The sequence below is a fragment of the Aspergillus eucalypticola genome (assembly GCF_003184535.1).
Source record: "Aspergillus eucalypticola CBS 122712 chromosome Unknown BO83scaffold_13, whole genome shotgun sequence".
In the NCBI taxonomy this organism is placed as follows: domain Eukaryota; kingdom Fungi; phylum Ascomycota; class Eurotiomycetes; order Eurotiales; family Aspergillaceae; genus Aspergillus; species Aspergillus eucalypticola.
The window spans coordinates 697,691-724,523 of record NW_020290287.1 but is presented as its reverse complement, the minus strand read 5'-3'; the positions used below and the strand labels follow the sequence as shown (position 1 = coordinate 724,523).

General features: G+C 50.8%; 9 protein-coding genes across 9 annotated transcripts; 5 read left to right on the top strand and 4 right to left on the bottom strand.

Moving 5' to 3' along the window:
- Window positions 1-779: 779 nt before the first annotated feature.
- On the top strand, window positions 780-2,921 carry BO83DRAFT_40845 (transferase family protein). Its single transcript, XM_025534044.1, has one exon. It carries the CDS (start codon window positions 1,080-1,082, stop codon window positions 2,763-2,765), a length of 1,686 nt encoding a protein of 561 aa, XP_025387990.1. The 5' UTR covers window positions 780-1,079; the 3' UTR covers window positions 2,766-2,921.
- A 1,286-nt stretch (window positions 2,922-4,207) lies between these two features.
- On the bottom strand, window positions 4,208-6,032 carry BO83DRAFT_417516 (asparagine--tRNA ligase SLM5). Its single transcript, XM_025534766.1, has 3 exons — window positions 5,739-6,032; window positions 5,547-5,667; window positions 4,208-5,487 (listed from the first exon to the last, which is right to left on the bottom strand). Exons 1-3 carry the CDS (start codon window positions 6,002-6,004, stop codon window positions 4,243-4,245), a joined length of 1,632 nt encoding a protein of 543 aa, XP_025387989.1. The 5' UTR covers window positions 6,005-6,032; the 3' UTR covers window positions 4,208-4,242.
- A 371-nt stretch (window positions 6,033-6,403) lies between these two features.
- BO83DRAFT_399186 (uncharacterized protein) lies at window positions 6,404-9,474 on the bottom strand (the record flags this gene model as incomplete). The annotated part of the gene is made up of 2 exons (XM_025533305.1): window positions 6,404-9,199; window positions 9,253-9,474. The coding sequence occupies 2 exons, from the start codon at window positions 9,472-9,474 to the stop codon at window positions 6,404-6,406; spliced, it is 3,018 nt and encodes a 1,005-aa protein (XP_025387988.1).
- A 964-nt stretch (window positions 9,475-10,438) lies between these two features.
- On the top strand, window positions 10,439-12,039 carry BO83DRAFT_417514 (putative histone acetyltransferase (MysT1)). The gene has a single exon (XM_025534765.1). It carries the CDS (start codon window positions 10,788-10,790, stop codon window positions 11,877-11,879), a length of 1,092 nt encoding a protein of 363 aa, XP_025387987.1. The 5' UTR covers window positions 10,439-10,787; the 3' UTR covers window positions 11,880-12,039.
- A 318-nt stretch (window positions 12,040-12,357) lies between these two features.
- On the bottom strand, window positions 12,358-14,604 carry BO83DRAFT_378775 (chaperonin-containing T-complex subunit CCT6). Its single transcript, XM_025531342.1, has 7 exons — window positions 14,446-14,604; window positions 14,268-14,362; window positions 14,192-14,213; window positions 14,090-14,131; window positions 14,017-14,037; window positions 13,788-13,961; window positions 12,358-13,725 (listed from the first exon to the last, which is right to left on the bottom strand). Exons 1-7 carry the CDS (start codon window positions 14,485-14,487, stop codon window positions 12,499-12,501), a joined length of 1,623 nt encoding a protein of 540 aa, XP_025387986.1. The 5' UTR covers window positions 14,488-14,604; the 3' UTR covers window positions 12,358-12,498.
- A 114-nt stretch (window positions 14,605-14,718) lies between these two features.
- On the top strand, window positions 14,719-16,764 carry sik1 (snoRNP complex protein NOP56). Its single transcript, XM_025536041.1, has 3 exons — window positions 14,719-15,032; window positions 15,092-16,211; window positions 16,301-16,764. Exons 1-3 carry the CDS (start codon window positions 14,869-14,871, stop codon window positions 16,574-16,576), a joined length of 1,560 nt encoding a protein of 519 aa, XP_025387985.1. The 5' UTR covers window positions 14,719-14,868; the 3' UTR covers window positions 16,577-16,764.
- A 250-nt stretch (window positions 16,765-17,014) lies between these two features.
- On the top strand, window positions 17,015-18,324 carry BO83DRAFT_378773 (uncharacterized protein). Its single transcript, XM_025531341.1, has one exon. It carries the CDS (start codon window positions 17,255-17,257, stop codon window positions 18,056-18,058), a length of 804 nt encoding a protein of 267 aa, XP_025387984.1. The 5' UTR covers window positions 17,015-17,254; the 3' UTR covers window positions 18,059-18,324.
- On the bottom strand, window positions 18,185-19,055 carry BO83DRAFT_378772 (cytochrome oxidase biogenesis protein, Cox20 subunit). The gene is made up of 2 exons (XM_025531340.1): window positions 18,681-19,055; window positions 18,185-18,617 (listed from the first exon to the last, which is right to left on the bottom strand). The coding sequence occupies exons 1-2, from the start codon at window positions 19,012-19,014 to the stop codon at window positions 18,361-18,363; spliced, it is 591 nt and encodes a 196-aa protein (XP_025387983.1). The 5' UTR covers window positions 19,015-19,055; the 3' UTR covers window positions 18,185-18,360.
- A 437-nt stretch (window positions 19,056-19,492) lies between these two features.
- BO83DRAFT_446122 (DNA polymerase epsilon catalytic subunit POL2) lies at window positions 19,493-26,302 on the top strand (the record flags this gene model as incomplete). Its single annotated transcript, XM_025536589.1, has 3 exons — window positions 19,493-20,100; window positions 20,159-20,298; window positions 20,361-26,302. The coding sequence occupies 3 exons, from the start codon at window positions 19,493-19,495 to the stop codon at window positions 26,300-26,302; spliced, it is 6,690 nt and encodes a 2,229-aa protein (XP_025387982.1).
- Between the last annotated feature and the right edge of the window lie 531 nt (window positions 26,303-26,833).

The window sequence follows — 26,833 nt, the reverse complement described above, 5'->3', positions numbered from 1 at the left end:
AACATGCTTCCTCCGGATAGTCCGATAGAGATCCACTTTGCGCAGATAATGTATGAGCCCACCCTGTGTGCGTGTACTCAATATGTGAGAGCATTCATGTCGGCAGCCGGACACACAAAGTTCTCCGTAAACAGATAGATTGTCAGTCGTTCCATGATCCATCAGATGGAGCCAAGGTTTTTTGCCCCCTCTCTCCCTTTGATGATGATGACTTCTTTGAGCTAATTTGAGTTGCTGGGCGTTTCTTTCGTTTTCTTGTCTTTCTTCCTTACACACCTTGGGTAACTAATCTTAGACAGTACAGACGGTATCGTAAGTTTGACACGTGAGGGCCAGCAGGGCCTGCCATCCATGGCAGTATCTCACCGCTATTCTCGCCGCTCCCCGTGCGTAGTCTATGTTGTTCACGTGCCAATCTACCCTCCATGCTACCCACAAACAAAACAATCTTGGTGATACATTCCAACAAGCCATCCATCAAGTCTGGGCCAGTATGTGATCATTCAACTTATCACACCATTGACTAAAAGTCATCACAATGGTGGTTTAGACTTAGTGCCTCCGTCGTCTTACTTGCCACTCCACAACGAAGTCATTCGATCACTAGGTAAACTAATTAGAAAGCTGGAACGCCGGTACGCCGTTGCTGGCGCCGGAACTACTGCCCTGGATTGATTGCCTTCAAGCCACTAAATGAAGTCTCGAGCATTCCACGAATCAGTGTGTCTCGTTGGGCGCTTGGCTACACCTCCTTGCGGTGCCCGTTCATACATTCATCCATGGATAATGATGACTCATGATGACAGGGACATATACTGATGGGCTTATCTCTACCTAATCAGTTAGGAACTATACACAAACTATCCGGAAGAAGTTGGCCATGAGACATAATGATGCTGCTTTCTACAGTCAAGAAGGGACGGGACGATGCGAGAAAAACATGCTCTTCTATACTATACTTACAAATAGGATTGGTATTGGCTGCCAGCCAGATCAGCCATCTACCAAAAAGTTAACCATCTTTGCCTTGTTTTTCTGGCAGTGATTGAAGGGCTATTTTGCGCGATACTACGCCTCCGATGTCAACCTCTGATCCGTCGATCCTGCATTCCGAGAGACTGTTTCCAAACAAGGAAGCTAACTCGGATTGCATCGTTGCCTTGTCTTTACTGGATGCCACCACGGTAGACTTCTTGGATGCAAGCGCTGTTTGGCTCTTTGAGTGTGAGCAGCAAAACCGCGGCAATTTGGTGAACCACCTCCGTCAATTTCTCAGGATCACGCTGGATGCTTATCCTCAATGGTGTGGCTTGATTAAGGCCGTTGACTCGGTGGATGGCCCTGTGCGTGCTGATCAAGATCGGCTGGCGCCTCATGCCCGCCGTTTTGGCCGGGTGTATGTCCATTATGGCACGCGGACTGACCCAGGCGTGGAGTTCGTCACTGCACGTGCAGCTGATACTCTCGATGGTCTCTGTCCTTCCTCTCGTACGACATCTCAGCCTCTCTGGAATCAGGAAAAGGTGGCTTTATCGAAGTTTGTCCCAAAGACTTGCTTGGCGAACCCGCTCAAGCAACCTATTGTCGACAATGCAGATATTACCCCTCCGGTCATGGCCATTCAAGTCACGGAATTGGCCTGTGGAGGGTTTGCCCTAGCAGTCAAAATAGCTCATCCTTTAGCGGATGCGCAGTCACTTTTTCACTTCGTCAAAGACTGGGCAAGTGTTAGCCGTTCTGCGTTACTGTGCGAGCCTACAGCAGTCTTGAAACCTTTATTTGAACCGGCGCGACTCGACGAAGCAGCAGCAGGGGACATCAATGCTGCTACACCGGACGAGTCGATCATCGAACAGACCAAAAGTCTACCGTTTCATCGCTATGACTGGTGGAACGTGCCCCCTGACTCTCCTCTGAAGACACGCATCCCTGAAGCTTTCCGGAACCAGGACATTCCCCCAGCGGGGAAACAAATACCATGGTCAGAATGGGACACGAAAGCGCCGGTGTCTCATTACATCGTGCACTTGAGTCGCGAGCAGGTCGAGAAGATCTGGACGCAAGCCAACAGCGCATCCTCCACAACCGCAAAGACTGATCGACTGAGTCGACACGATGCCATTCTGGCACATATATGGTCAAGCATCAACCGAGCTCGGAAGATGCAACACGACCCCGGGCCGGTCCACTGCGACCTGGCGTACGGGTGCCGACCGGCGTTTCATCTGAGCGATGCCTTTATGGGGTCGCTTTCCGTGATGGTTAATGTGGAGATGGCTGGGGCGGAACTGACGACGACTGCAAACTCGGACGGCAAGGAAACTGCCGTACTTCCGCCCATCGCGCACCGCATCCGCCAAACTCTTCTTCAGCTGAAGAATCATCCGGCCCGCTTGGCTGCCCACCTCCACCGTCTGGCATACGAAACGTCTCCGCAACGCATTTGGCAGGGATTTCTGGGTTCTCGGCACGTTATGGCGACGACGTGGGCGTGCGCAGGGCTGTATGATGTGAATTTTGGGTTGGGTCCACTTTCTTCTTCCTCGGCTCGCTACGCGGATGGTATCCTCGCCAATCTCGATGGCCTCGTCTTGATCAAAGAGGCACCGCCGTCGCCGTCGGCATCCGATCGGGAGTCGGAGGTCAGGCACTGCCGCGTTCCGTCGGCTTGGACGGAGCATGGTGTGGATGTGCAGATTCATCTCCGGAGTGAAGATATGCTCCGGTTGTTAAGAGATCCGATGCTATTGCCGGACACTACGTAGACCACAAGATACTATTTACATAAATAACTAACCCCTAGTTTGAGTTTACTACGTATACTCAATCGATTCAGATATATTACTAAGCGGATGATCAGAGATACTCTGCTTGGCAGCTACACTGGCTTGAATGTACCCACATCGCATATATACTTCTAACCCCTATCTATTGTTCTACTGACTTGGCGTCAACGGCCGTCTTGTCTTCCCCTGAATCTATAATAAGTTTGTTAAGCATCTACTACGAATTCGGCCTAGAGTTGTGCCTCTTCTACTAACTTTCGTTTGTAATGATTTGAAAATAATACAATACGTTAGACTCGGGAATATACTATATATACATAACTAGGTACAGTTCGAACCATGCATGCATGCATAACATAACATAAAATAACATAAAGCCCGTTCAATTTCCACATGTCCCTACTACTCCATATATTAAATAGTAAGTAACTACTAGTTATTGCACTATGATCATGTTACCTAGTATATATATAGAATATGAACTTGATGAAATAGGAATATATCTTAGCCGGTGTGGTCTCTTAATATAGTAATAGTAACACTCATGAGTATCTATCTCATCAAACTTATTAATTCTATTTACTTAGCAGTTCCTACTATTCATTATTTCCACAGTAGTATGGACAAAATATACACAGAGTAAAAGTCTGCCCTACCATATATTTTATACCACAGTACTAGTACTTACATACATACATACACACTCACTCATACATAATAGTTAACTATAATCATTTAGTCAACTTAATTTACCAAACAAGTAAGCATGCATTCGCTGAAGTTATCCCAACATCAATGTATTGATTTAATTTTCCTTAGTGCTTACTCTCAAGTCGTAACAGTTAACTAACTAGTTAACTGTTACCGGTAACTTAACTTGACTGTCATATCCAAAGTTGCCTGCCTGGTTACTACGGGTAGTAGTTCTATTGTGGCTTGGTGTGCTTACTTACAGTAGTTCATCTAGCTAATGCATGGTCTAGTTTCAGGTTATTTGTCTGGGAGGGGAGGGGAGGAGAGGAGAGGGGGCTGTGATGGAATGAACTAGTTACCTGAGTAGGCATGATTGATTACGGGGTAACTAGTAGGGAGGTTGTTATTATGTTGGGGATAACTGTCACTAGTATAGGTGGTGAATTGGTTTAGCTAGTACCTAAGTAGGTAGTGAACAAGGTATAGTGTGATGGCTGTGTAGGGTGTGCTGGGGTGCTAAGCCTTGGGGGTGTGTGTGTGGTGTTGGACTGGACTGATTAACTACTGTTTGATTGATTGCTTACTATGCTGATGCTTATGCTTTTGATTGTTGGTTACTTTGTTACTTACATTGGCTAGTAGATGACTGGTTACTGGTTACTGGTGTATGTTACAATGTGAGATTTTAGAAACTATAATACATTTTATTTTTTCGAGTAAATGGTGATGATAATATACATGTCTCGCCTTGTCTCATCCTGATCTAGCAATCCGCCCGACCGAAGTATCTAGGGAACGCGACAATATCTCTAACACTGGACACGCCAGCCAAATACCCCAGGAAACGATCGAACCCGAGTCCGAAGCCTCCGTGCGGCGCAGTACCCCATCGACGGAGGTCGGCGTACCATTGGAGATGGCCTAGATCTTCGCCGGGGAGGAGATGAGGGTACAACTCTTCTGCTTGATGGGAGGTGGGCGTGGCTGTGTCAGTGCCGTCATTCGATGCGGCAAGGTTCTTGATCAAACCATGTTGGCGCATGTTCTGGATGATCTCTGGGAGGCGGTGCTCGCGGAGTGAGCCGCCAGCTACTTCGCTGACCTCTGGTAGGAGAAGGTCAAAGCAGGCGACTGTTTCACCGTGGGTGGTGGCCGCTGATGCGTGCGACGGGGCCATGTAGAAGGGTTTGATTGGCTTGGGATAGTCGGTTACGAAGACCGGGTGCCCGTGGTTGAGCACGTCAACGATGTATTTCTCGTGTTCGAGTTGAAGACCGCCCTCCCACGTTGGGGGGTACTCGAAGGTGGCGGAGTCCTTGGCGACGGCGTCTTGGAGGAGCTCGATCGCTTCGGTGTATGTCATGCGTCGCCATTTGGGCCCGTCGATCATGTCCTGCCACCGTTGGCGAAGGTCAGCAGGGTCTATGGTTGTTGCCGATTCCTCCGAGCTGGATTCGCCGGGGCGTTTGGTGGTGAGGATTTCCTGTCCGACGGGCGTGTCGTAGAGGCGACGGGTTAGGTCGCGGAGAAGGTACTCGACGAGGTCCGTGAGGGTATCCAGGTCGTTCATGAAGTTTGCCTCTGCTTCTAACATGTAGAACTCGCTGAGATGACGCGGCGTGTCGCTCTTCTCCGCCCGGAACATGGGTGACATGGTCCATACGTTTCCTAGCTCCGCAGCGTATGCTTCCAGATGCAGCTGTGATGATACCGTGAGGTACTTGGGAGCGCGGAAGAAGTGGTCGCCATCGGCTGGCGTTGTCCCTACAGCCTCACGCGGTAGCACTGTGAATGTTTCCCCCGCTCCTTCGCAGTCCGACGATGTGATTAGCGGCGGGTGCACCTGGACGAAGCCGCCGTTGGGGGCGTGCCGAAACACATTTCCGAGTTGGTATAGGCATTCTGATCTGAATCGCGAGAGGAGGGAATTGAAGGGCGTGCGAAGGCGTAGGTGGGGGATTTGACGGAGGAATTCGGGACTATGGTATTTCTTTTGGATAGGGTAGGTCTATGTAAGAATGATTGTGAGTTAGTATACGTCTGTAAATGAGGACGAGAGGATCCTACCTCGGGGTCGGTCTTTCCCACGATGTTCACAGAGGTGGCCTGCAGCTCATGTGTCTGCTCCTTGCCTGGCGGACATGCCTTCCATACTCCTGATATTTCCGCAGCTGTTCCGGTAGATAGTCTGGAGAGCGTGCGAGCGACCGTCAGTATCTAGGGTCTTGGTGAAAGATTTCGGGACCGCGGAGCACGTACTCGGCAGCCTGGGAGGGATTCAGGATAGCCTGCAAAGGCTTGACTGTCGAGCCATCGGAAATCTCTGCAAAAGCAAAACGCTTCTGCTTGCGAACTGATCGAATGAACCCGTTCAATTGGATCTCCTGGTCCTCCAGACTAGATCCCTTCTGACTCTGCTCGAGGACCTGGGCGCAGCGGAGAAGCGTGGAGCCGGCGCTCTTTGCTGCTGGCCTATTGTTCAGTCGCGCAACCGATGTGGCGAACGTCCGCCGCCATGTCAGCATCTCTTCGAATCAATGGGAAGAAGTCGCGCGGGCCAGAAAGATTAGATTGGAGAAAGTATCGCGGGTGTGCATCGGCGTGGAAGAAGTGCGCCGGGCCGATCGATGATTCAGCTCCGCAAGCCGCACGCGATAAGCCGCTCACTTATCGCTGACCCTCTATGTTGTTCCGTGCAACGGACAGCTACGAGCAGCTCTACGTTTAAGCCATATACGATTGAATATAGTCACTTTTCTGATTTAGCGATGGAGTAGGGAATATGTAGCGTAATCCGCCCAAAGCACATGCATTCCAGCAGTATCAGTCTCAGAACAGACCGTAAAGTCCACAGCTATTTGGATCACAACGAGTCTGGGTCATATCAAGTTGTAAGAAAAGAAGTATTATTACCAAGTTGGTCATCACATCGTCGATCCCTGTTGTTCGTATGCCTTGCGTTCTTCCTCAATCATTTCAATCGCATCTGATACCCTGCCGTCTGCGGCCGCAGCATAAATCGCGATTCGTTGATGGCCACCATCGCTTGCGCCGCCATATCCCAAACTCACCAAGGTAGAGACGCAGTCGTCAATGTCGCGTTGCCTGACATCGGGATTGATTGTCTGAGTCTCGGAAGAAGGGGTTTCAAAGCTGTTCCGACGTCCACCGCGGTGACGATGACGTCCTTCCGGTCTCCAGCCGAATATGCCGCGAGGGGCGTCCCACCCCGAGAAGTCATCTTGCCAAGCAGAGCGGGGTCGCTGGCTCTTCCAACGTCTAACGTGGCGGCGAGGGCCAAAAGATGATTCCTCATGGTCATGCACACCATGCAGATTACGGGTCTCTGAGAACTGTCCAGGCCGTGCCGACGAGTTCTCACGGACCTCCTGCGGGAACGTGCCGGGAAGCCCCTGCAGCGCCGCATCGCCGTTCAAGTTTCTGGCTTCTGGTGCTTTACCGTCAGACCCCGTCTGTGCGCTGGATGAAGCCGCTTCCTTCTGCTGCTCAGCCAAAAAGTGCGCTTCGAGCTGTGAGACCGGGGGAAAGCGGCACTCTTCCAATTCACGCGTAAGCTCGGGGATCCGATCAAATTCAGGACTCACGGGCTCAGAAGGCCCCGACTTGGGGACACCTTCAGGCAAGAGAGACGGGTAGAGTGAATTGAGCCGCGTGGAATCCCCCAAGGACGAGTCTTCCAGACTATTGGGAGAGGCTGTGTTGCCCGGATTGCGATTATCATTGGAACACAAGTCCGCCACGGTCAAAGGGACGGCACGTTTACCGCCGAGCGATTTGGAATCATCTTGGTTACTAAGTGATGTCTTCTCCAACTTGGCGGGCGTAGCTGTAGATCCTTGAAGCTCAGATGGAATGGACTTTCGCTCACTAACAGCAGGCATTGGACCGTCTGAAGTTGCTTGAGGAAAAGGTTCCTCAGGGTGCAGCCTGGTGACCGGGGTCTGCTCACTGAATTCCAGGTTAATTGCATGCCCATCAATATGCGTCCCCTGCAAGGCCTCCAGGGCCGCCTTTGCCGCAGGGACAGATGGGAAGGATAAGTAGCCAAATCCAGCATGCTTCTCGGTCCCAACATCAAGAGGCAGATGTACATCTACGAGAAAACCCCTGGAGGCAAAAACGTCGCGGATCATCTTCTCGCTAACATTGAAGCCCACATTGCCGACGAACAATGATGTGTTAGTGGAGCTTTGTGTCTCTGTCGGCGTAGCATCGCGGCCAGGTGATGGTACATCGTTGGTCCCACCACGATCTTGTTCATGAGTATGTTGGCGACTAATGGGAGCGCGGCCACGGCGACAGTTGTATGCGGTGTGTGGATGCCAACGTCGGTGCGTGTGTTGGGAGGGATGTGCATGAGTACTCGTGGGTTGTGGACGAGGAACCTCCGGCCCAGCAGAGAAGTGAGGATGATTAATATTTTCGGGTGTCGGCCAGAAAGGAGGCGGCGGTGGAACTGGGAAGGGCTGGTGGAAGAGATGAGGGGGTAGACCGAAAAAAGAAGGAGGTGGAGGCGGAGGCGGATAATGGTGATGGGGATGAGGATGCGGTGGAGGAGGGGGCGGTGGTGGTTGAAAGTAGGGTGTGAAAGCAAAAGGGCCGTGACGTCCATGAGGGGCATGAGGCACGTATGAAGGTGCATCTGGCTGCGCCTGGTCAGGACCGCCTGGTTGAGTCGGTCCGTCCGCCTCTGCAGCTTTCTTGGAGCCAGGTTTAAGGTCTGATTCTGGTCCCGACTTTTTTTCACCGGATTTTGTCTCGTGGCTTCCCAGATCCCGATCCTGAGTTGGCTGGTCCACCACATCGGGCACAACACTATTAACTGCAGTGGCACCAGATGGCCTGGAGGGTTCAGCATGGTCGGGATGGGGGCCATCTGGACGTTGTTCAGAGGAAGCCTGGGGTTGACCACCTGTTCGAGTGCAGCCAAACTCCGACTCAAATGCTTCGAAAAGAGTATGCCCTACATTTCCAAGTTCCGAGGCCATTGCACGCAGACTGTCCACAGTGCCAGCGGCTGTGGGGAGTTCTCCCTGGAGAATGTTCCCTGTCGACGCACCACCAACGGTATGGTTGATAGAGCCGGTAAGCTGTCTCATCTGGGCTTCCAAACTCGCAAGAGCACCTTGTACCGAGGACCCAACATTTCCAGGAAGGGCCCTCTGAGCGTTCTCCAGCTGCCGTTCAATCTCGGGGATACTTGATCTCACCCCAGAACTGAGCAACTCGGCCCCGTTGAGCAGGTTCCGCATTGCATGAGTAAATGCATCCGTGGGATTTGGAGTCCTGCCCCTTGGAGTTCCTGCTGGCTCCTGAGCGGGAGCTGAAGGTTCTTCCGAAGTGTTATTTTCTTGTATATTCCTAGAAGCATCGAGAATCTTGGCCATCTCAGCCTCAAAGGCGGCCATGAGTGATGCTGTGTCGTCGTTCTTCGTAGCTTCAACGTTCTCTTGCTCAGTACCTGACCGTACTTCTGCTGAAGTGCTAGCAGCCGGGGCGTCCACAGTTGATGATCCAGCGCGGTTGTCCGCATCCTTGCCATCTTGCTTTATCTGGAACTTCTTCCACAATTCGGTTATTGAGTTCGAGCGTCGAATATCGAAGAGGTGCATGGGTTCGGTGGCTTCCTGCGGCATCGGGTCGTGCGCAAGGTCAATAGGCTCATCGAGGCGTTGGGAGAGTTCGAGAGACGATCCAACCTGTGAAGACCTATTAGTACCAAAACGACGCAAGTATATGCGATAAGACATACAGTGATGATCTCCCCATCATCGTCATCAACATAAGTCAACCGTGCCCGCGGGTGATTCGATGCAAGACCATCATATTGAGGAGCAGACAGCTGCACGATTCCCCGACGAGCTCTAGGTGATGATGGTTCCCTTGTCAAGGGTTGAGTGGATGCCGAGGGCACCTCTGCAGATGTATGTGATGGAGATCCATGAAGATCTCTGATCTGGAACGGTTTCAACATCTTCGGCGATAAAACACAACGGTCGCGGAAGAGCAAAGTTCCGCTCCCAGACCGTTATGAAGCCAAGAGAAGACGATGAATGATGAACCACGCAGCACGCAGACGATGCTGGTAAAGAAAGAAGCTAGTCGAAGGACTCAGATAGACCAGAAAGGAACGGTAAGCTGGCTGGCGATCAGCAAGAAAGAAAAGGAATCAAGCTTGACAGGAATCTAGGCCGTAGGATAAGGGTCTGTCTGAACCCCGGGGGGAGCGGCGATAAGGAGGGAGGAGGGGGGGTGGAAACAAAGGCTGGCAGGCGGCGGTCGTCGTCACTATTGCTGCTGCCTATGGGAACAACAGCTTTAGTTTCGGTGTTGGATCGTCTTTTCGCCTCAGTTCAGACAACAAGATTCCGCAAGAGGAAGCCGACCATCGTCATACGAAGGTCAGCTGCAGTGTAACGGGAAGGGAAGGCACAGGAAAAGGTTAGGGGTCCAGGCAACCAGATATTGAAGGAGATATTTGACCTATATATGAAGGAATGAGGTTGGGTGGATGAGGAGAGATCTAGTCAGCCAAAGTACTTTCAGTTGTAAAGTAATCCGTCAATAAGAGACGATAAGAAGGTTAGTTCGTTAGTTAGTCTGGGATCCTCTCCAAACATCCCAAGAACTCCAAGACTCTTCTAAGACTCTCTCAGCAACGAAACTAGTTGCAGTCAAGCTTGTTCTTTCTCCCCGCGCGGCGGTAATATGATTGGATGGTGACGGAGATCAACTGACCCGGTCCAACTGGTCTGACTGGTTTAATTTGACGGGAAGGAATCCGCAGGTGGATGGAGGTCCTACGTATCCTCTATACCAAAATCTAATCTAGTGACGACTGCAGCAAGTGTCTCTTTAGAGTGAGAGGGAAAAGAAGAGCTTGAGCGTATCATATACTAGCTAAACAGCTAAACAAATTGATTGTATTCAAGGCACCCCGATAATCCCTCCGCCTTTCCTTTGCTGGTTCCTTCTTTCTCTCCATAGTAAGCAGAAAATATGCAAGTAAGCTGTACTGCCTTTCCGGACTCTTTTAGGCTAATTCCTCCCGCCCGGCCTATCCAAAGCAACCAGCGTAAGGGAGGAGAGAGCGAAAAAAAAAGGGTGTCCAGGACCTACTACAAGCCGCCGTCACAGATGGCTGGCATCTCCACAGAAACGCGTCCGCCCCCCACGATTATCATCAATTCATCATTAAGGGGGAAGGAAGAAGAAATAAGCCGCGAATTGACGCCATTCGTTCCTAGCTACTAGTCCTGATCGTTTTCCCTTCCCTCCCCGTCTCCAATGGCTCCCAGTGAACCTGTGTCGCGCACCGAACCATCCTCCACCGACCGTAACGTCAAGCACGTCGTACTGGGTGACCTCCTTTTCCCAACATGGTATCAGTCCATCTATCCGGAAGATCTCGTCAATAAAGACACAGACCGGTTGTACGTCTGTCGTTGGTGCTTCCGGTACTCGTGCGACGTCCACGCCTACGCGCAACATACGCGACTTTGCCAACACCGGACAACACCTCCCGGAACGAAAGTCTACGATCATGGCGGATACTCCGTGTGGGAGCTAGACGGTGAATGTCACAAACTATACGCGCAAAACCTTTCCTTGTTCGCCAAGCTCTTCCTCGATCACAAGTCCGTCTTTTACGATGTCGTCTCCTTCCTCTACTACCTTCTCGTCTTCACCGATCCCAATGACCCCGAGAATTACTACGTCTTGGGATTCTTCTCGAAAGAGAAGCTCTCCTGGGATGCGAACAATCTCGCGTGTATCCTCGTCTTCCCGCCCTACCAGCATAAGCAGCTTGGAAAGCTGTTGATGGGCGTGAGTTACAAGATCAGTTCCTGGGAGAGTGATAGTGGTCTCATAGGGGGTCCGGAACGGCCGCTCAGTGAGATGGGCCATAGAAGTTATACTCGGTTTTGGCAGGAACGAATAGCCAGGTATCTATTGTTACGGGGCGGCAAACCGAAGGAAGCAGAGGCGGCGTCGGGCTCCTCCGTGCCACTGAAGCAGAAGTCTCCGAAGACGTCCAAACGAAAACATACCCACGAGCTCATGACAGTGCAGGACATTGGTCTGGCGACGGGGATGTTGCCTGAGGATGTTGTCACCGCTCTTCAAGGCCTGGGGGCCGTTGAGCCTGCGACGCCTGCTAAAAAGCGCCGGACAAAGGATTCATCTGGCGAGGCTGGATCGGGCGCAGAGGAGCCCTTGTTGATTCGGAAGTCTAAGATTCTTGAGTGGGCCAAGTCACATCATATGGCGCTCCAAGACCCTGTTAGAGATGAAGGTTTCCTGGGGAAATGGGCCCCAGCTGATTCCACGGAAGAGAGTGATGTCGACAGCGATGATGTTGACGAAGATGCTGGATAGGAGCTTCCTGCCTATCTTTGAGCCTATCGTTACGTTCTACCGCCATGTTTCCTGATGTGGAAACAGCGTGTCATGTATTATCATTTGCCTCTACTTACGCTACTGACCGTATGGAGCATCTTATCATTAATGAATACCTAGCAATACAATGAATTGACGGACTAGTCACATGGCATTAGTATTATTTTTGGTCAGCTCCTGAAACATCCCATCCGAGGATGCTACCGTGTAACGGATGACTTACTCTGTGTATTGGGAGGTAGCTCTGCAAGTCACGCAACTCGCTCACCTCTTATTCACTGGTCATTACAGCCAAGCGATAATACTAATACTCTGCATGTGCTATGAGCATGGTACTTTATCTCGCTGCCTACAATTTGACTTTCAATGAACCAACTCAAGACACTCACCGTCCCTTAGGCAGCCATGAACGAGGCAATATTACATGCTAGCGGGTTTGAAACACGATTAATTCCCTCATGGATTAAAATCGATTAGGATACGTAAGTATGTGAAGTACAATTTTCGACGTAGGATATTTTTCTATACCGGTATTCCGAATATGGAAGAACCTGATGTTCTCGCTTTACAATAACTCGCCTTAGACGTAGCCATCACATTACTCATCCATACCGCCAGGTCCACCCTGTCGGCCCATTTGTCTGGCCTTGAGCAGCTCATCGCAGAGCAGGAGATTCGAGGCAATACCCGTGCTTGAAGCGACGCAGTTACGTAGCACACGGAAAGAGTCGAAGACACCTTCCTGAATGGGGTCCATCGGCTCACCAGTGGTCAGGTCCAGACCGACGGTGTTGCCGTTCGACTGCTCGTCTTGCAGAGCCGCCAATGAGTCCTGGACATCATGGCCAGAGTTGGCCGCGAGGGTCTTGGGGATGATGAGAAGGGCGTCGGCGAAAGCCTGAACGCCCCACTTGGCCTTGCCCTTGACAGTCTTGCGGAAGGCCTCGGAAGTGAGGTGTGCTGCGCAGGCCACCTGGAAGCTACCAGCACCGGGGATGACACAGTTGTCGACGATGGTGTTGTAGACGGACCGCAGACCGTCACGAACGGCATCCTTCACCTGTGCGATGGTGTGCTGGTTGGGTCCCTTGATGAGGATAGTGACGGACTTGGGGTCCTTGACTTCCTCAACGAAAGTGAACTTCTCCTCGCCGAGCTGGTGCTCGTAAACCAAGCCAGCCCATCCAAGGACATCGGGGGTCAAGTCCTCAACACTGTTCTGTGCAGTACCACCGCAGATAAGTTGAAGACGCTCCATGTTCCTCCGCTTAGCTCTCCGGAGAGCGAGAATGCCATTCTTGACAAGGACATCCAAGCTCAGGGGGTCAATACCCTTCTGGTTAATGACAACGAAGCTCTTGTTGGGGTCGGTACCGCAGACTTGTTGCTTGAGCTCCACGATCTTCTTCAGCTTAGCATCGACGAACTTGCGTTCACTCTCCACCAACTTATCCCTCTGTTCGGCAGAAGAGTAGTAGAAGCCAGAGTTGATCTCAGACTTCTCGTATTCCAGACTCACGTTCAGGGTCAGGATGAACGCATTCTCCACACGCTTGGGCATGTCGGGGTGTCTGGCGCCGTGGTCAAGAGCAAGACCACGGATCAGTCTGGTGTCAGAGGACGTGCGATGTTGCATGGTCATGATCTCAATCATGTGTAGATCGGGCTTCTCGGGAGCTCTGTGGATGGCAAGGACGGCGTCGACGATATCAGGCGTAAGCTTCTCGGCCAAAGCGCTGTTCAACTTCGTGCTGAGCGACGTCCGCGCGACGGAAAGGAGGAGTTCACGGTCAACTGTCCGTTCAAGCTTGAATTGCTCGAGGAACTATATACCACCATAGCTTAGTATTGTAGATGACCGACTATATTAAATTTCGTTGTACTGACCTTCAGAGACTCGTTCTTCGCAATCTCATAACCATCCGTGATAACACGAGGGTGCAGACCCTCGGAGATGTGTCGATTTGCCTGCTTCAGAAGCTCACCCACCAACAGGACAACAGATGTCGTTCCATCACCGGTAATATCATCCTGTGCCGTTGCAGCCCGGGCAATCATAACCTTTTGCCTGTATTAATAATTGCGTTTGGGGGAGGAGGAGGGAGGTCTAGCTCACAGCCGTGGGGTTTTGGATTTGCTGCACCGGTTAGCATGAGAGTTTATAATGACTGATTGTAGATAACACTCACCATCTCACGAAGCAGAACATTTCCATCTTTAGTCAACTTGATCTGTTTGCAACATTGTTAATAGGAATGCCGAATTGCCGGACTCAAGGGAATATTTCATACTCCGCCTGCACCATCCACCAACCTGAGATCAGTCAGCTCTGCATCTGTCTATTAACCATCGTAAATTGGAACATACATCTTCAGGGTACCCGAGGGACCCAAGTTGGACTTCAGGACATCCTGAAGACCCTCACCGGCGCTGATGTTGACCTTCAAGGCCTCCGCTCTCCGCTGCGAACTGTTAGTCTCTGCTGGACCACTGAGGGGCTAATGTTTCGGGGGGGTAAAGGGAAGAAGGATAATTGCATGCATACCCTCGACTCGGCCTTGGGGTTGAGTAACTGCGTTGCAGACATTTTCTGCAGCACGAAAGAGCGACAAGCAACAAAAACCCAACGAAAGAAATCCGGAGAAAAAGATAAGGCTGGCTGGTGCTGTAGGGCCCCTAAGACGATGCCCGCGCGGCCACAAACCTGGTGGTGTTTGCCGTCGAATGCGGTGAGCTGTAGTTTTGGCAAAAAGCCCACATTCGATGTTCGCACTAGCGCCGCCGCGAAAAAAAAGAGCTCCGACGGCTCGACTCTGCAAATCTACCCTCCCAGGCTTTTCTTCAACTCCACGTCGGTCCACGGCAGGTCTACGGTCGCATAACCCCGGGAAATTGAGACGCGACCACGATAAGTCGCACGTAAAGGACCGTTTTGTCTAATTTTTAGGGCCCTTCCCTCAATTTCGCAATGGCCGACTTCCTTCTGTTCGAGGGCCCCATGGGCTACTCGCTTTTCAAGGTCGCCCACCAGGGTGACAGCGTGGGAAACCGCTTGAAGGAGGTTCAAGAAGGTGTTAACGACCTGGCCAGTTTCGGTAAAATGGTCGAACTGTCCAGTTTCCTGCCTTTCGAGTATGTGGTTCAATTTTTCCCATAGGGGCACTTTCCCGCAGGATTCTGACAACTTCCAGGAACAACAAGCAGGCTCTCAGTGAAATCAACGATGTCTCCGAGGGTGTCGCTTCGGACACTCTGATCTCTTTCCTCGAATTGAACTTGCCCAAGCCCAACAAGAAGAAGAAGGTTGTTCTGGGTCTGGCCGACAAGGCCTTGGCTGGAAGTATCAAGTCTGCCTTCTCTTTCGTTGACTGCGAGACTGGAGACACCAGCGAGGTCGTCCAAGATATGCTTCGTGGTGTTAGACTGCACGCCACCAAGCTGCTGAAGCAGCTGCGTGAGGGTGATATGGACACCGCCCAGCTTGGTCTTGGTCACGCTTACTCTCGCGCCAAGGTTAAGTTCTCCGTCCAGCGCGATGACAACCACATCATCCAGGCCATTGCTATCCTCGACCAGCTCGACAAGGCCATCAACACTTTCTCCATGAGAGTCAGGGAATGGTACTCCTGGCACTTCCCCGAACTCTACAAGATCGTCTCCGACAACCAGCGCTACGCCCAGATTGCCTTGTTCGTCCAGGACAAGAAGAGCTTGAACGACGAGAAGTTGCACGACATTGCTGCCCTTGTGGAGGACGACGAGGGTGTTGCTCAGAGCATCATCGACGCTGCTAAGCATAGCATGGGTCAGGAGATTTCCGAGACCGACATGGAGAACGTTATCTCTTTCGCCCAGCGCGTTGTCAGCCTGTCCAAGTACCGCAAGTCTCTCCACCAGTACCTGATTTCCAAGATGAGCGTTGTCGCCCCCAACCTTGCTGCCCTTATTGGTGAGATCGTTGGTGCTCGTTTGATCTCCCACGCCGGTAGCTTGACCAACCTGTCCAAGTACCCCGCTTCTACGGTCCAGATTCTCGGTGCTGAGAAGGCCCTCTTCAGAGCCTTGAAGACTAAGGGTAACACCCCCAAGTACGGTCTTCTGTACCACTCCTCTTTCATTGGAAGAGCTGGCCCCAAGAACAAGGGTCGCATCTCGCGTTTCCTTGCCAACAAGTGCTCCATCGCCTCCAGAATTGACAACTTCTCCGAGGAGCCCTCCACCAAGTTTGGTGAGGCCCTTAAGAAGCAGGTCGAGGAGCGTCTGGACTTCTACGCCACTGGTGCTGCCCCTACGAAGAACGAGGTCGCCATGGTAAGTCAATACAGCTAGTGTGATTGCTATTACACTAGTGAACCAAATCTCCCTATCCTTCGTAACAAATATACTGATGGTTTTTACAGAAAAACGCCATGGATGCTGTCCTTGCTGATATGGACATTGACGGCGCTGAGAGCGATGCCGAGATGCAGGACGCTGAAGAGAAGGCCGAGAAGAAGGACAAGAAGGAGAAGAAGGAAAAGAAGGACAAGAAGGAAAAGAAGGAGAAGAAGGAGAAGGGCGAGAAGGAGGAGAAGAAGAAGAAGCGCAAGTCTGACGTTGGCGAGGGCGAGTCCGAGAAGAAGAAGCGGAAGCACGACAGCGATGCTGAGCCGTCCAAAAAGAAGAAGAAGGTTTAAAAGTACCGAGTCTTGGGACAGGAGGGCGTCATTGTCGCGGCGTTGATGGGTTTTCTTTATTATTCTTGCCAACCATGTTCTGTTTTCTCCTTGACGACTTGATGGGCTGGGTATCTTGTAAATTATTCGATTGAGGCCTGTGTCGTGCCAAAATTTGTTTGTAGTTCTTGCTGCCAATCTGATATGGCTTTTTGGTTCTAGACTTATATGACATGGCAATTGGCTGTAAGCGAAAAAGTACTAGTAGTAGTTTGACGGACTTCAGTAGCGATCTAAACAAAGGAACCAACCGTATCCTGGATATCTAATCCGAGCCAACAGCGGAGGAATCCTGGCTACTAACTAGTTAACTACTCTAAGTTACAGGGTCGATCGCTGCTTATTCACCGGGCGGAGGAAGGGGCCCCTCTCAACCCCCCAGCGAGGACTAACAACCCCATTGCGCTTTCCCTTCGTTCAGCCACTACCATATATCATGGCCCGAGCATCAGTGCTCTCCGCATTTACTTATTTATAATGGCTTCGTTTGTGACTTTGGTCAAGATACTAAGAAGCTAGCTTTATTATTTAGCGCACACTCACTGTGTCATTCTTTACCATAGCCGGCGCGGTCGATGTGATGCCCCCACCTTCGCAATGAATCCCAGCCCCGCGATGATGCCAACTTCCCTGCCGACAATGTCCTCTGAATCGCCTAAACGTAAGCGAGCATCGTCCGAAGATTCTAATTACCGCAGTCCCTCCGCTTCACCTACATCAAGCAGCTCAATCCCCAACCCCCAGGAATCCAAGATCCGGGAAGCAGAGGACTGGGGTCGATACAGCCCGCGAGCGCTAGTCGCTGGTCGCTTGGGGCGATTGGCTATCCGCGGGGATCAATTTTCTACGTCGCCAGTGCCGTATGGAGTAGATCAGGGCATAGTCGCACATACTGCACAGTCGGGGAACTGGCCTACCTCGGACGGTGATTCCCATGAGTCTTACGCCTTATCCGAAGCGAACACCTCGATGGAGATTAGTCCCAGCCCAGGGGAGTTGTCAGAATTTGCGGAAGTTACTCAATCTCCTGAAATTGCTAGATCAGGGTCACCATCTCCCAGAAAGAGACGATCGACACCCAGCCCTCGCAAGAAGAAGCTCCCTACGACTTCCCCCAGGACGCGTAGCCGCAGTGCATCACCACCTCTTATAACCGATACAGCTGAGAACCCACTTACATGGCATGACTCGGAAATCACGGGTCACAACCCGACTGATCCTACTGACGACGGATATGGGCTGAATGGAATTGGTTTCAAACCGACTGCGGCAATGGCTTGGGCCAGGTCAGAGAGGAGAAAGAAACAGGTCGCAGAATGGAGGAGCCGTGAAGCCAGAGAGGCGCGCGAAAAGCGGCGAGAACGCCGAGACGGTGCCGAGTTCGAGAGGATACGGTCTATCCAATCTGGCGCCATTCAGAAAAGGGTCAAGTTTGACGTCTAGATGCGGACTTCACATGAGTATGCATATGCGTATGAATCCCCTTCTCTCGAGACACACCTTCTATCCTCTACGCTATCCCTAACACTTCTGGAGTTTATCGGTTATTGTGGCTTTATCGAAACGGGCGTTGGATTGAATTTATCGACACGAAACATGACGACATCACAACTTCAAGGTTGGATAGGGTAGCAGCCCCCTAACATAGAGAGGAATATGTACTTTTGCAACCAGCCCACTTTATACATAGTACTATACAATGAGATCCCATCCAACTCCAGTACTCCATGCGATGCACAAAAAGCCTACCAAAATTTGTAGTTCGATAGGTTGGTCCAGCTCTTCCGTTTCTTTTCCTCCTCTGCCAAACGTGCGGCTTCCTCGATCTTCTGTTCCTTCTCACGTTGTTTCTTGTCCTTGAGTGCCTTCATCAACTCCACTGCCTGTTTCATGCCGTCTAATTCCTCCACGCGACGCCGTTGGCAGAACTCGTGGGCTGCAAGCGCTGTAATAGCGAAAGCACCTACCGCCCAGTTACAAGCGGTCCACATAGAGCGCAATCCTAAATTCATTCACTTCATCAGCGACCATGTACTATACCAGACCCGTTATTATAATATCATACCTCCAACCACGCCCCTAACGCCGCCTACACCGAACCCGGCCCCGATTCCGAGCAGCAGCGAGTCACGCGCACACGGCGCTTTGTGGAAAGACATGGCATTTTCGAGCGACATTGTTTTCATAGCCTCAGTGACCGTGATATCCTTTGCCTTTTGTCCAGTCTTGGTGGTCGCTGTAGGCAGCATATTCACGGGCTCTTCGGGGTTTCCGAAGGCATCCCACAGCTTCCCGACCTGCGACTTGGGAAATTCATGCTTCGGTTTACGGTCTCCCTGTTGCCCAGGCTCCCTCACTTCCGGGGTAGAGGTATTTGGGTCCCGCGCATCGTCGGCCATTATGTGAGATCCAATTGTGGGTTCGAGATACCTCGTCGTCGCTCTATGACCAATCTATGGCCTTATGCGGGCATTTTCTCAACCGGGTAACTATGCGCGGTATACGGATCAACCCATTATCCGGTACCTCCCGGCCAGCCAGCAGAAATGGATAGTTTCCCCGAGGTGCCCGCGATCATCCAATGACTACGCGTAAAGTAGAAAACGCGAACGCGTCGGAATGGCGTAGGGCAAATCTGGGCTCCGCAACATGCAAGTGGATCAACGACCAATTCAGTTACATTGGAGCGCGCTCAACTGTGTCTGTGAAGAAACGTCCAATTCACAAAGAAAAGAAGCTAATTTCCACCAACAGTCAACTATGCGCAGCTTTGTCCTGTGTTAATCACACCATTGCTTTTCCATGTTTCGCCTAACTCATTATCGCCTTGCTCTGCAGTGATCTTCAGCCCCGGCCAGTGGGCGCGTCGCTGTCGCAATGCCTTCAAGAAAACCCAGCAAGTTTGGGAACAAGTTCCGATCAAGCGCGGCCTCCTTTAACCCCAAAAGAACGAAGACAATCGAGTTCTCGTCACTCCGATCCACTGAAGCAACCTCTCAAGATGAGAAATTCGAGGCAATCCGGCTGGCCAACAGCATCGATGAATCCTTGGGGTTCCCTCGGTTTGAGTCCGGCGAGAAACGAGTCGGCTGGCTCATCAACATGCACAGTACCTCCATAGAAGATCCGAATGTCCCCGGAGGACGCGCCGGCGTGGATTACTACTTTCTCGAAGATGGAGGTGGGAGTTTCAAGGCAACTGTTGAATACGACCCATATTTCTTAATTGCTGTGAAGAAGGGCCGTGAAACTGAGGTCGAGGATTGGTGTCGGAGGATGTTTGAAGGGCTCATCAAGAAGATAACGCGGGTGGAGAAAGAGGATCTCAAGCTGCCAAATCATCTGCTTGGGTACAAACGGACATTTCTCCAACTCAACTTTGCGAGTGTGAGCCACTTGTTGGAGGTTCGCAAAACACTTCTTCCTCTGGCGGAGAAGAACAAGAAGAACGTAAATGTGATGGATACTTATATGGAGATCTCCAGGTACGTGCATTGATCTGAAATCTATGTCTTGGGAGTTCGGGCTGACTGATGTCTATAGCGCAAATGCTGGGTTTGACCTTTTTGACGATGAACTTATTAATGAATCACGATCTAATGCTACTATGAACGCGAGCGACTTCATTATTGATATTCGAGAATATGATGTTCCTTATCATGTTCGAGTCTCGATTGACAAGGGTATGTGTCCTCATCATATGTATTCTCTTCACGTCGCTGACGGCTTCAAGACATCCGAATAGGAAAATGGTATACAGTAGAGGCGAAGCATGGCGTTATCTCATTGACCTGTATAGAAGAACGACTCACGCGAGCCGACCCTGTCGTTCTAGCATTCGATATTGAGACAACCAAGCTACCGCTGAAATTCCCCGACTCCGTGATTGACCAAATCATGATGATATCCTACATGATCGACGGGCAAGGATTTCTAATTACCAACCGTGAGATCGTATCCGAAGACATCAATGATTTCGAATACACGCCCAAGCCAGAGTACAGTGGTCCTTTCATGATCTTCAATGAACCCGACGAACGCGGTGTTCTAGAGCGATTCTTCGAACATATCAAAGAAGCGAAGCCTACTGTCATTGCTACCTATAACGGTGACTTTTTCGATTGGCCTTTCGTGGAAGCTAGGGCTAGCGTTCTCGGCATCGACATGTACAGAGAGATCGGTTTCCGCAAGAACAGCGAGGATATCTACCAAAGTGACCACTGTGTTCACATGGACTGTTTTGCCTGGGTGAACCGTGATAGTTATTTGCCCCAGGGAAGTCGCGGTTTGAAAGCTGTTACTGTCGCAAAGCTTGGATACGATCCCGACGAACTCGACCCAGAGCTGATGACTCCATACGCAAGCGAACGCCCTCAGACCCTGGCAGAATATTCCGTTTCCGATGCCGTCGCCACATACTACCTCTACATGAAATATATCCATCCTTTCATCTTCTCCCTGTGTACGATTCTTCCTATCAACCCCGACGACACGCTGAGAAAAGGAACTGGAACTCTATGTGAGATGTTGCTCATGGTGCAGGCGTATCAAGGAAACATCGTCCTGCCAAACAAGCACAAAGACCCCCCGGAATCCTTCTACGAAGGACATCTACTCGAATCAGAAACGTATGTCGGAGGACACGTCGAGAGTATTGAAGCCGGTGTGTTTCGAAGCGATATCCCTGTTACGTTCAACGTGCAGCCTTCAGCGATAGACGAGCTCCTCCGCGATCTGGATGCGGCGTTGAAGTTCAGTATCGAGGTAGAAGAGAAAAAGTCGATGGACGATGTTACGAACTACGAGGAAGTTAAGAAGCAAATTGCGGACAAGTTGATTGACCTCAAAGAGAGACCACACAGGGATGAAGTGCCCTTTATCTATCACTTGGACGTTGCATCTATGTATCCGAACATCATGATCACCAATCGACTGCAGCCTGACTCCATGATACAAGAGTCGAACTGTGCCGCTTGTGACTTCAACCGACCCGGAAAGTCATGCGATAGGCGAATGCCATGGGCATGGAGAGGTGAATTTCTTCCGGCCAAGCGCGACGAGTACAACATGATTCGTCAGGCTGTTGCAAATGAGAGGTTCCCTGGAAAGCACAAGAATAGCCCGATGAGGTCTTTCGGTGATATGAGCATCGAAGAACAAGCCGGCATCGTCAAAAAGCGACTGCAGGATTACAGCAAAAAGATTTACCACAAGATTCACGATAGCAAAACAATGGTCAGGGAGGCCATCATTTGTCAGCGAGAGAACCCATTCTATGTCGACACTGTCCGCAGTTTCCGTGACCGAAGATACGATTTCAAAGGAAAGCAGAAGGTCTGGAAAGGCAAGACTGATGCTCTCAAATCTTCAGGCGCATCAGCTGCAGAGGTGGAAGAGGCCAAAAAAATGATCGTCCTCTATGATTCCTTACAGCTTGCCCACAAAGTCATTCTTAACAGTTTCTATGGTTATGTCATGAGAAAGGGATCTCGATGGTATTCTATGGAAATGGCTGGTGTTACGTGTCTGACTGGTGCTCGCATCATTCAGATGGCAAGAGAGCTAGTTGAACGCATTGGACGACCTCTGGAACTCGACACTGATGGTATCTGGTGTATGTTGCCGGGCTCGTTCCCAGAGAACTTTTCATTCACCCTGAAAAACGGCAAGAAGCTGGGTATCTCATATCCTTGTGTCATGCTGAACCACCTTGTCCACGGAAGCTACACAAATCATCAGTACCAGACTCTGGTCGACCCTGCTACATTCAGATACGACAGAAACAGTGAGAATTCTATCTTCTTCGAAGTCGATGGTCCGTACAGAGCCATGATCTTGCCAACCTCAAAGGAGGAAGACAAGAACTTGAAGAAACGTTATGCAGTTTTCAACCATGACGGCTCACTGGCGGAACTGAAGGGTTTCGAGGTCAAACGTCGTGGAGAGCTGAAACTGATCAAGATTTTCCAAACTCAAATCTTCCGATTCTTCCTGGAAGGCACAAATCTTACTGAGACGTATGCTGCGGTGGCTAAGGTGGCTGACCGATGGTTGGATGTACTTTACGAACATGGTGCAACTTTGGCCGACGAAGAACTTATCGATCTCATTTCGGAGAACAGGAGCATGACGAAGACACTTGAAGAGTATGGAAACCAGAAGTCAACATCTATCACAACTGCAAGGCGTCTGGCGGAGTTCTTGGGTGAGCAGATGGTGAAGGACAAGGGCTTGAACTGCAAATACATCATCTCATCCAAGCCACGGAACACTCCTGTCACTGAACGAGCCATTCCCGTGGCGATCTTCTCTGCTGAGGAGAACGTGAAACGTTTCTTCTTGCGCAAGTGGCTTAAAGATGACCCCGGCGATATGGATCCTCGTACTGTGATTGACTGGGACTACTATCTTGAGCGTCTGGGCTCCGTTGTGCAGAAGCTCATTACCATCCCCGCTGCGTTGCAGAAGATCCGTAACCCGGTTCCTCGTGTTGCTCACCCCGACTGGCTGCAACGGCGGATCAACACCAAGGATGACAGGTTCAAGCAAACGAAGATGACAGATATGTTCATCAAGTCCGATAAGCAGGAGAAGAATCCATTGACAGACATCTCGACGAATATTCTTGACCATCGTGTCCAGCATACAGGTGATCTGGATGAAGCCCTTGCCAACTCTACACAAAAGCTCAAGCCATCATCCGAAACTAAGGTCTCCCAAAAGCGAAAGCATCCGGAAGGTCTGTCGAAGACCTCTCTTGATCCTTTCGCCACCCTGCCTGCGAAGATGCCGTCAATGGCGGATGACTATGTTGGCTTCCTGAAATATCAGAAGCAGAAGTGGAAGATACAGAAACAAGCCCGAATCCGTCGTCGTCAACTTTTCGGTGAAAGGGCAAACGCAGGTGGTGATTCCTTGAGCAATCTTTTCAGAAACCAAGCCGAGTTGTTATACATCAACACCTGGCAGATTCTGCAGCTTTCCGAGACAGGAAGGCCTGGCATTGTGCGAGCGTTTGTGCTGATCGACCGAAAGATCCATGCTCTCACAGTCAAGGTGCCCCGGCAGATTTACGTCAATCTCAAACAGGACTCACTTCCTGATGTTGACGTGCCCGACTGCGAGGTTGAAAAGGTCAACCACACATTGCCCAACGGACATCCTTCAGTCCATCTGTTCAAGTTAACATTGTCGGAAGAGACGTATCTCCGCGAAGCGGAAAAGATCGATGTTCTCTTCCAGCACCCTAGTGTTGAAGGCGTTTACGAGAAGAACATCCCTCTCAACATCCGGGCAGTCCTTAAGCTGGGTAGCATTTGTACGTTCGATGAGGAGCAACGGGGTGTTCTGGGAGAAGGCCTGGACCGCGGCTTTGATCTTTCGACTCTATGCCGGACAACCACAGAGCAACCGTATCTTCTGGACTCGCCACTTGCCTTCCATTATCTCTATCATGTCGCATCTGGGGACAGGCAGATTTTCGCTCTTTTCTCCAGCACGAAAAATGAGGCACATGTCGTGATCCTGAACCGCACGCGGGATGTTCAGGGTCTTCCGAACCTCGATAAGATCTATTCTGAACTTCTCACGCGTAGAATGCAAACCATGGAGGGAGACCCGTCACAGACTGCTTTCGAATACCAGGAGAAAATCCATTTCAGGACTACGCAAGTAACCACTAGGAGAAAGGCCCACCTGGAGGTTGGAGACTTGATCAAGAAATTCAAGTCCGAAGAGACCATGCCCGCTGTTATGGTCATCCAGTCACAACAACGGAAGCGTCTGTGCCATGATATTCCGATCCTTCGAGAGTACCCTACACTGCCAGTCAAACCGGAAGTGTCAGATATGTATCTCCCACCGCTAGGGTGGCAGTCCTTCATTGCCAGACGATTGGTCACTCACTACCTCTATCTCTCCGCCTGGATTCAACACTTGACATTGCTAGCTAGATACGGCGACGTTCCTCTTTGCAACTTGGAGAACGATGACCCTCGCTTCCTCATTGATATCTCGTATGCCAGACGGCTCCAACAAAACAACGTTGTGCTCTGGTGGTCTTCGAACCCAAGGCCTGATCATGCGGGCTATGAGAAGGACGATATCTCTGGTCCTCTTGAGAAGGTCTCCATGCCATCGGTGAATGTTCCAAGTGCGTATACCACAGTATGCATTGAGTTGGAAGTTCGTAATCTGGCAATCAACACAATTCTCACATCGTCCATCATTAACGAGATGGAGGGTGCGGATACACTCCTGGCTTCGTCCGGCCAATCTGCAGACCCTAACGGAGGCGGTGTCTTGTACTCCGAAAAGGCATTCGCTTCAGCCGGCGCGGTTGTGCTGCGTGAGATGGTCAAGCACTGGTGGACTGAGGCTTGCGACGGAAACAGCATGGCAGATATTATGGTGCAGCATCTGATCCGATGGGTAGAGAGTCCGGTCTCATGTCTCTATGATCGGTCCTTGCATCACTACGTACGGATGCTGTCACGGAAATCTTTCCAGCGCCTGATGGCTGAATTCAGGCGCGTTGGGTCAAACGTCATCTTTGCTAGCTCCACCCGCCTCTTGCTCCAGACCTCCAAAACGGAGGTGGGCAATGCCTACGCATACAGTCAGTACGTGCTCAAGTCCATCCGAGCCAACCCGTCGTTCCATTTCATCGACCTTGAAATCAAGGAGTACTGGGACTACCTGCTTTGGTACGACGAGTATAACTACGGTGGCAAAGGTTGCCAAGAAGTCGTCGAGTCCGATGAACAAGAACTGGAAACCGTCATGCACTGGCAACTCAACCGTACACTGCCCACGCCCATGCAGACTATTTTCCATGACTGGGTTGTGGAGTATATCGAACTTATGCACGGTCTCAAACGGCCGGATACAAACGACTCTACGCCCCGATTGACACAAATTCCAATTGGACGTCCCAGTGACGAGGATAGCCAGGAAGTCTCGGCTGCCCTTGCAGAGAAGTTTTCGAAGCCACTGAAGAAGCAAATCACTGGTCTCATTCGTCGGCAGCGCGACGAGCTTCTTCACCCGGAGTTGGCCTCTGATTACATCTTCCCTGTCCTCCCTGGTGTATTGTCGGACCCTAACGAAGAGAAGCGCAACCCTGTGTTGGAACTCGTGAAACTACTTATGCAAGTCCTGAGTCTGTCAAAGATGACCACTATGGAGACCCGGTTACTGCGTCGCGAATTGCTAGCCCTGTTCGAAGTGCGAGAATTCAGCAAGGAAGGCCGCTTCGAGAACCCCGGCGCGAGCCTCAAAATTCCAGAACTCACCTGCGGCTCATGCTGCCTGATCCGAGATCTGGATTTGTGTCGGGATGAAGATGTACTGCCCGAGCCCGGAGTTGACGCTGGTAAAACTTCGACTAAGCCATGGCGTTGTCCCTTCTGCCAAACGGAATACGATCGGTTGGCACAGGAAGAGATCTTGATTGGTCAAATCCAGGGATACATTGTCGGGTGGCAGACACAGGACCTGAAGTGCTCGAAATGTGGAACGCTAAAGGTCAGCGACTTCATGGAGCACTGCTCCTGCAGTGGAGTGTGGGTGGAAACGATGGATCGGAAGGAGATTGAGAGGAAGCTGCACATCTTGAACAGCGTGGCCAAGTTCCACGGGCTGAAGTTGTTAGAGAGTGTTGTGGGAGAAGTGCTTGCACAGATGTGAACATGTGTGTGTTCTTGCATGATTGCTTGTTGTCGTTTTGAGCGTTGATGGTTGGTGACTATACCCGCGGTAACTCTTCTCATATACACTTCGGTCTCGGTATATACATGCGGCCGGGTGCAACATTGGATAGGCGTTGTGGAAGGGATTAAGGGTCATTTAAATGGCGTACATAGCATTATTATTATCTTGACTCCATCCAATACATAGTGTATGCATAATAGGATCTAGCTCATGGGTGAAATATTGCTAAGAAACTCAAAACGTCGCTTGTTGTAGCAGTGCCAGTGCCCTCTTTCAAGGGCTGTTCAAGATGTCGGGAAATACCTCCGGACCTCCCCACAGTGAGGTTTCGATCTGAGAAACACATAGATGTATTTTATAAGTGTCCTAGGCCTGTTGCCTACTTCCATAGTGGATGTGGAAAAGAATCGCATTCGTCTGATCGGTGTATATCGCAATTAATCGCATCTATAAATATACGAGACCAAGTGCACGCGATCCATGGATGAGACTTGATTAGCACCTCGG